This window comes from Frankliniella occidentalis, unplaced genomic scaffold, assembly GCF_000697945.3.
Source record: "Frankliniella occidentalis isolate FOCC.00 unplaced genomic scaffold, Focc_3.1 Scaffold230, whole genome shotgun sequence".
Taxonomy (NCBI): Eukaryota; Metazoa; Arthropoda; class Insecta; order Thysanoptera; family Thripidae; genus Frankliniella; species Frankliniella occidentalis.
This window is the reverse complement of record NW_026267356.1, coordinates 120,981-128,349: the sequence shown is the minus strand read 5'-3', so window position 1 is coordinate 128,349 and position 7,369 is coordinate 120,981. Positions and strand designations below refer to the sequence as shown.

General features: G+C 48.3%; 1 protein-coding gene across 3 annotated transcripts in view; it reads left to right on the top strand.

The window, feature by feature from the left end:
* The window catches only part of LOC113208055 (uncharacterized), a 301,854-nt gene that overhangs the window by 291,345 nt on the left and 3,140 nt on the right, over window positions 1-7,369 (top strand). For all 3 annotated transcript variants that reach the window (XM_052272910.1, XM_052272911.1, XM_052272912.1), the window contains one exon: window positions 6,729-7,020. In XM_052272910.1, coding sequence (XP_052128870.1) covers window positions 6,729-7,020 — 292 coding nt within the window. The remainder of the gene's footprint in view (window positions 1-6,728; window positions 7,021-7,369) is intronic.

Genomic DNA, 7,369 nt, shown 5'->3' with positions numbered 1-7,369 from the left:
GGGGGGCTTTCTATTAGAGCGAGAGAGGGAGAAGCTGTAAGTGGGGTGCCTTTGCAAGACTACTGGCGGACCGCTGAAGCCGGGGAGCGATACGTACTCACACGACCAATGCAGTCTGCTCGAGTCGGGGAATGAACACTCTAGAGGCCCTTGACAGCGTTTCTTTACTGACTCCCACAAAAAGCCTGTGGTGTAGAAAAAAACGCCCCTTAGCCACCCCGCAAATATCTTTTGAAATGAATGGCGCTGCGTTTCCCTTAGGGAATGGTGACGCGCGGGAGCACAAAACCTTAAGGGGGGTAAGGAGTATGAGAAACTGGTTTGAACGAATATGAGATTTAGCAGGGGGAATGGTGCGAGCCGCGGGGGACGCGGGGTGCGCGCAGCGGTGGGGTGGCGAGCTCCCCCCATTGCAGCCGCGATGCTGCGCGGTGCACAATATTTATGGCCCCCGCGATGCGTTCCGCCCCTCGCCTTCTTCCCAGAGGGCCTCGCGCGTCCACGTGGCCCGCGGACCACCGAAGGCGGTGCAGTCGTACGCCTGCTTGCTTTATTTTTTGTGCGCGATGAAAATCTGCGGCGCAACAATATAGTTTATTGGATGGGGGAAGGAGGGTGGATAAAATAAAGTATTTCACGTGCGCGTCAAATACTTAACCGATTTATGCCTTAGGCATATGGAAAAACTCTACCTTTTTGTGGTAAGATTGCTTTAATCATCATAAGGGTAGCAAATATTCCTTAGTAAATTTTGGCCGGTTGTGAAGTGTTTTTTTTTTTTTTTTTTTTTAATGTTTTGTAGCTGATACAACAAATTTAAGGTCTATTGATTGATTGATTGCGTTCTTAATTTCTGTTGTTGTAAACTGTATGCAATCTAAAATATCCAAGGCAGAATTTCTTCACCGATTTCCTTCTTTCGGAGGCGGTGCTTTGCGAACTTGTGCGAGTCGCTATTTCCCATTAGGGTAGGGTGACCTCCATGCGTGACGAACTTTTTCTATACGCCTTTTCTCTCGCCATACTGCTGGTCTATATACGTTGCGCTACGCCACGACGCTGAAAATGGGACGCACTCCTCGGCTAAAGGGCCAATAAATTGTGTCTTCAAGGGCAAAGTGCGACTGCGGCCCCTAAAAGTTGATTCTTCTCCTCAAGTGCGGCTCCGGGCTCGGCCGGGGGGCGTGGGGCCTGGAGCTGTACGCTGTACGGCCCAAAGCTTTGCGCGGCCTGACCGACCGAACCGCCTTCTCCTCTCAGAATCTTGACGAGCTCAGCCAAGCGTCATCGTCCGTCTGGTAATTCGAAACTCGCGCGCGGGAGGCAGCGGGCGATCGGAATAAGAAAAATAAGGGAAAACGTTTGGATTTGCAGCGGTTTTGCAGATGTCGAACTCAAATCTTTATCGGCCCGCAATGACAGGCTGATGAGGGGGAAAATAAAGAAGAGTAGTGAGAAAGGGAGCGAGGATAGGGAGGGCTGGGTGAGCTGGTAGGGAGAAAGATGAAACGGAACGCATTTCGCACAGCTTGCCCTCTAACCTCATGGGGCGCGGGTTTGACCTTGGGACCCGCGAACGAGAACGGCATGAATTTAACCCCATCTTCTCCTTTCAGTGCGAAAGCGAGAACTACGACCGAAAGAGAGAGTGAAGGTGACGGATGGCAAAGCGCGTCGAAATAAGACGGAGTGGCTGCTCGTGGTAACAATAAAGGGAGGGTAACAAATTCCAACGTAATAGCTTCGGTGGGACTGTCAACAACCACATTTTGTTGTTTATTCCATAATTGATTTTTATGAGTAACAGCTGCGTTTACCTAACGTGTTTGTGTCTGATTTAAAATTAATTAACTATCTTTCTTAAAAAGTTTATGGAAGGAGAAGGGCTATCGCACGAGCGTGTTTGTGTGTGAATGTGTGTTTTAGAAGGCAGAGAGAGAGAGAGAGAGACGGTCGCAAGGGGATGCGTATCGCGCGAAAGGTGAAATTCAAACTTGCTTGCGTTGCTGCTACTGGGCCGCCATGTTTAAATCATTTGAATGCTCCTGCTTGCGTATAAATTACACCCATAAATCTGTATTGCTGCGTGGGGGAGCTCGGGGAAGGGGACGGGGGCGAGGAGCAGATGAAAGGAGGGAACGGGGTGGTTGTAGGGGGAGGGGGTTATGAGAGTGTGTGGCCGGGCCGCCGGCGCCTGGAATAACAAGGACATTAATTTCGTCATGAATGCCGGAGGTATTACCAGAAAGTGTGAGAGCAGGGTAGAGGTAGAGAAGCGAGCGGGCAGCGTCAGCCCATCTCCTTTGCAGTGTCTCTGCGCTGTATCTCCCCAGCATAGCCCACTTTCCATTCTCTCTCTCTCTCTCTCTCTTTCGTACACACACGTACAGACATACAAAAAGTGCAAACTTATCGGTCCTTGTTTATTTCTTTGGAATTATTTTCTGGGAAAAAGCGGAGAGGTTGCTTTCGGTTGGGTGGACCTCTGGACCTCGGCAGCTAGGGTCCAAGGTTTGGAGATCCTTTTGAAGGCCATTCGTTTCTAATTCCTTTTTGAGCCTGTATTTTTTCTTTTATTCGAGGGCAGTGCTGAAAGCAGTCGGCCAAGAAGGGGGCGAGGAGACGGGGTCGCTGCTTTTATCTCGTCGAAATCAAATACCCTTGGTCGGGATGTGTTTCGAGTGGGGCTGTTAATTGGGAAGTCACTCTGCTGCTTGGCTTGCTGACCATCACCGTACAGCCGCCACCCGCCGGTAGTAAACTGTGGTAGCGAGACATGCTAATTGCTGTTAGAATGCTGAGGTTTTGTACTGATCTCGCTGCCCATCGTTATGCTTCGATCATTTATACACGAATGCGAACGTCGTGATTGCTCCTGGCAATCGTGTAGAGTGCAGCGTTCAACGTCGGCCCTACCGCAGGCTTTGAAATAGTCAGTAATTGGGTTTTCATTTGAATTTGAAGAGGTGCAAGCCTCTCTTTTTATTGCCTTAAGCCTATTCATAAACTCTCCATGTGAACCCGTCAACGTTTCAGAAACTCGAGTTTCGAGCGGATCTGCTTGCCGAATGTGCTCACTCTGCTTTGTCTCATCATTTCCCTCTTTCTGGCTTTGCGTCCGATTATGAGCTTCATACACGGATTAATTTTCTACCCCGACGGCGCAACCACACGTGCACTGTAAAGGATAGTCATCCTTTTGCCCGAATAGAGTTATGTTTCAATCAGTCTAATACAGCTGTGTTTGCGAAAGCGAAAATCACTTGAAATCAGTGATTTCTCTGTCAATTCAAATGTGTACATGGTACACATTAAAGAAAGTGTGCATGGCATGTGTGCTTTAATTAATGTGTACATGGCTATGTACACATTTATACATGTGTAGATGCCCATGTACACATTTATAAATTTGTACATAGGCATATACACATTAAAAGGTGTGTACATGGCATGTATACTAACGGTTGTATGTACACTTTAAAAGATGTGTACATGGGCATGTACACGTTTATAAATGTGTACATAGCCATGTACACATTAATTAGAGCATACATGCCATGTACACTTTCTTTAATGTGTACTATGTACACATTTGAGTTGACAGAGATTTCTGAAAATGTCCCAAAAACGACTAAAAGAATTACTTTTATAAGTATCGCTTTCTCGGGAGCTCCTCGACTTTCGGTCTGGAAAGCTGATTTAACAAACTTTTTTTCGCCTCCATCCGTATGACTTACGGCTTAGCTTGGCCCAGTCTTTCCAACCCAACTCAAGCCAAAATTTTGTGTGTACCCCCTTGCTCACTGTGCGACTAAATCTGCAAAACCAGTAGTTTTGTTTTACGTGTCGCAGGCAAGCAAACTAACCCGCTAAAAGGAGTAATGTACAGTATCCACAGCAACGTTTAAGGAGTTGACATGAATCAGGGTTTGCTCTGTACTGAGTAGGGTTGATATCAGCACGGCATGTGGTTACGTTGTGGGTGAGACAATCACACTCAGCGAACAGCATGGATTGACTCTGGTTAATTGCTTCTCCGCCCGCTCCACAAAGTTCGATAGGGGATTATAACTCTTGGAGTCGGTCAATTCCACCTTCAACACACTAAATGTATGTGTATATTTTGTGCAAATGGTCGCACTAAGTTAAACCTACGTTTCGTTTCGCACAAATTTTTACGCCAAAGTGAATGATATTCTACAAACGAATGCGCACAAAAGTGCTAAAATCAACGCAGAAATGTGTCCAATAAATGTGAATGCTTAAATTTTTACAAATAAAAGATAGAAATCCAAGTAGTGTGAACTTTACGGCTTCAGTTATATAGAATAAATGGTCTTTTCTATGAAACACTTCGGTGTTCAAGTTCTAAACTTTTGTCGGAGACCAAAATTTTGCGTTTAGAATCAAAACCGTTTGTTTAAAACCTAGCTAGGATCTGTAGCAGTCTATATTTCAAGGAAAAGCGTCTATTAAGAACGTACAATAGTTGAGAAAAGTAACACGCCGATTATGGTGTTGTTGTTAATTTTTGGAGGGTACTCGCAGCTGGCAGCTTCGGCCTACAGTGTCGCAGCCGCCACGCTGTCGTGCCGAGATTGAGGAAGGAGGTGAGGTGTGCACTGATCCGGCATCGTGCCGCTCCCCACCAACCCACCTTAATTTCCTGCCACCAAAAATGCAATCCACGGGCGGCAGGAGAAATCTCCCGGTATTCAAACTCACTCTATCCACACCTTTCTTGCTCTTCCACAAGCGTTCTCTAGCTCTCCCTCATTCTCACCCTCTTTCCCTCTCTTTTTCACTCTCACCCCCATCCCCCCTTCTCTCCCTCACCTTCTCTCCCTCACTTTCTCTCCTTTTTTCTGGCCCCGCTCGCTCTCGTCCGCTTTTCACATCCCCTTCCTATCTACACCCGGCACCTTTTCTCACTATTCCCTTCTCACCGAAAAAAAAAACAACTCCAGACAACACTCGTCGTGTTCTTCCCGTTTCGTTTTGCAGCAAACGCCAGCACCAGAAGCAGGTTCTTGGGGTATGTGACACACTGGTCTCGAAAACATTTGGTTTGCGTTTTGTTCTAAATCCCCTCGCGAAACGAAACAAAGGACGCCCGTTTGTCCTCGCGCAATCTCGGTGCGGTAAATTTAAAAACCTTGTCGAGGTGTCTTCGTGAAGAGCGGAAATGAAAGAAAAGGATGGTTGCGTGTAGACGAAGCAGAGTACGAACGAGCTGTGGGTCCAACTCAGTGGGAGGGAATTCCCTTTTAAAGTCATAGCTAGCGTATCACGCCACACGCCACCGTAGCAAAACTCACACCACGGTCGCACTTTTGTTTTTATTTCCTTTACGACTTTCCAGGTGTGTAATAAAATTAACGTATTATTTGATGTGTCAGCCTGGCTGTGCGGGTGAGGAGGAAGGGCGGGGGACAATTCATACCGGGTAATAAACGGCAAATTACAGGCTGCAGTGGAAAGGGGAAAGGGGGTGGTGAAGGGGCAGGGGGAGTAATTGAGCACGCGTCACAAGTCGCGCGGCCGAGCATTCCACACACATGAGGAAGGAATGCACACAGTTCGCAGAACAGGTGCTTTTAGTTGGCGGCAAAAGGGGGTGGAAACTGTGTGTGACGACAGACGGCCATTGCATGCAGGCCTTACGTCTTATACAGCACATTCCTTTCCTTTTCGTCATAGACCAGAGAGGGTCCAGCACTGACAACTATTTTAATGAACGGCGAGCGAGAGCTTTGAACTCGCAATGTAACCTTTCATACTTCCCCCCTCCCTGTGGACCTCCACTCCCCACTTCACCACCGGGGGCGGACTTCTCTCTGCCGCTAAATGCCTGCTGCTCAGCTGTGCTGTGCGTGCCATCATGTCTGCAAGACCGCAACGATTTACCTTCGCCGTGCCGCACCACGCCGCGCCGCACCCAACGGGTGGAGCGGCCCTGCTGCTCGGCAGTCCTGCCCCGCCCCGCGCAACATTCCAGTACATCTGTTAGCACAAGACTTCAGTGTGGGAACACAACGCGCGACACACACACACACACACACACACACACACACTCACTCACACACACACTCACTCACACACACACACACACAGACTCCTCCCTCTGTCACGTCCCAGGCTGACGTGCGTCCACGGAACACACCCACACACCACGTGATGGGGTGCTATACGGACGGGGTCATATTTACCCGTCCACCCGGGGGGTCAGCAGTCATTCGTATTCGCTTTAGAAGAAAGGGTCGTCGTCGCGCATGAGGAGGTTTCGTGTGCGTGTCTGCTTGGGCGAGGGCGCTCAGCACCCTGGCCTGGGCTAAACAAGAGAGCACTGTGAAATTTAAACTAAAGGTCGTGTTGCAGCTTGAGGAAAGATGACGTTTTATCGCAGCTCGAGGTGCAGCCAGTTGAGCGGTTTCACGCATGCAACTTTAAAAGATCGCTCTTGATGACTTCTCCTGCGAATTGGTTGATTTCTTCCCTGTGCCTTCTAATCGTATATTTTAAAATTTTGTGATGGGCTTGTAATATGAACGTGATGCGCATTTCTTTTCCTACAAGACCAACGTTCTGATTCATTCGACTTACCTTTTTTTTTTCTCGGTTTTGGGATAAGGGAAGCAGACGTTGACCTACTGCTGCTCTCTTGATCTTCATTTTCCCTACTAGAGAATATGAATTGATAGATTATGTTTGTTTTTTTCTGTTTGCAGATTAACTCCTCGTCGGAGCGGTCCTTCCCCACGCCGCTGATGCTGCGCGCGCCCAACCCCAACAAGCTGCTGACGGGCGGCTTCTCGGCCGCGCAAGAGGACGAGGCCCGTCGCATGACGGTCGTGTCGGCGCTGGAGCTGGAGATGGGCGCCGACTCGTTCCAGTACGGCAAGGCGCGGCTGCAGTGCCGAGGCTCCGTGTGGGCGCTCTGGGAGCGCAGCCAGCAGCTGGTGCTGGAGGAGGAGCGGCCGCGGCTGTCCCCCGTCATCGGCTCGGGCGACTCCAGCGCAGGTAAGTCGGCAGGAGAAAAAAAAAAGAAGCACATTACAACATTCAACCTTTTTAAAGAATAGCTTGTGTTTGTTTTTTGTAAACGCACATTAATTTTGCTTTCGGAAATTTTTAATTTATTTTCGAATTTTGCCACTAGTTTTTTCCGCACGCACTTCAGGCACGCACTTCTTTTTCCCTATGCTTGAAAATAAAAGAGACTGCCGCAGCTGCAATCATTGCTTACTTATATTTAAAAAAAAAATCTGTTGCTACATTAGCAAAGAAATATTATTGCTTAATTCAGCAACGATTCCATCTGCGGTCTTTTGCGTGTTATTTTGCGTGAGCTTCGCCCGGCTAGGTAGGG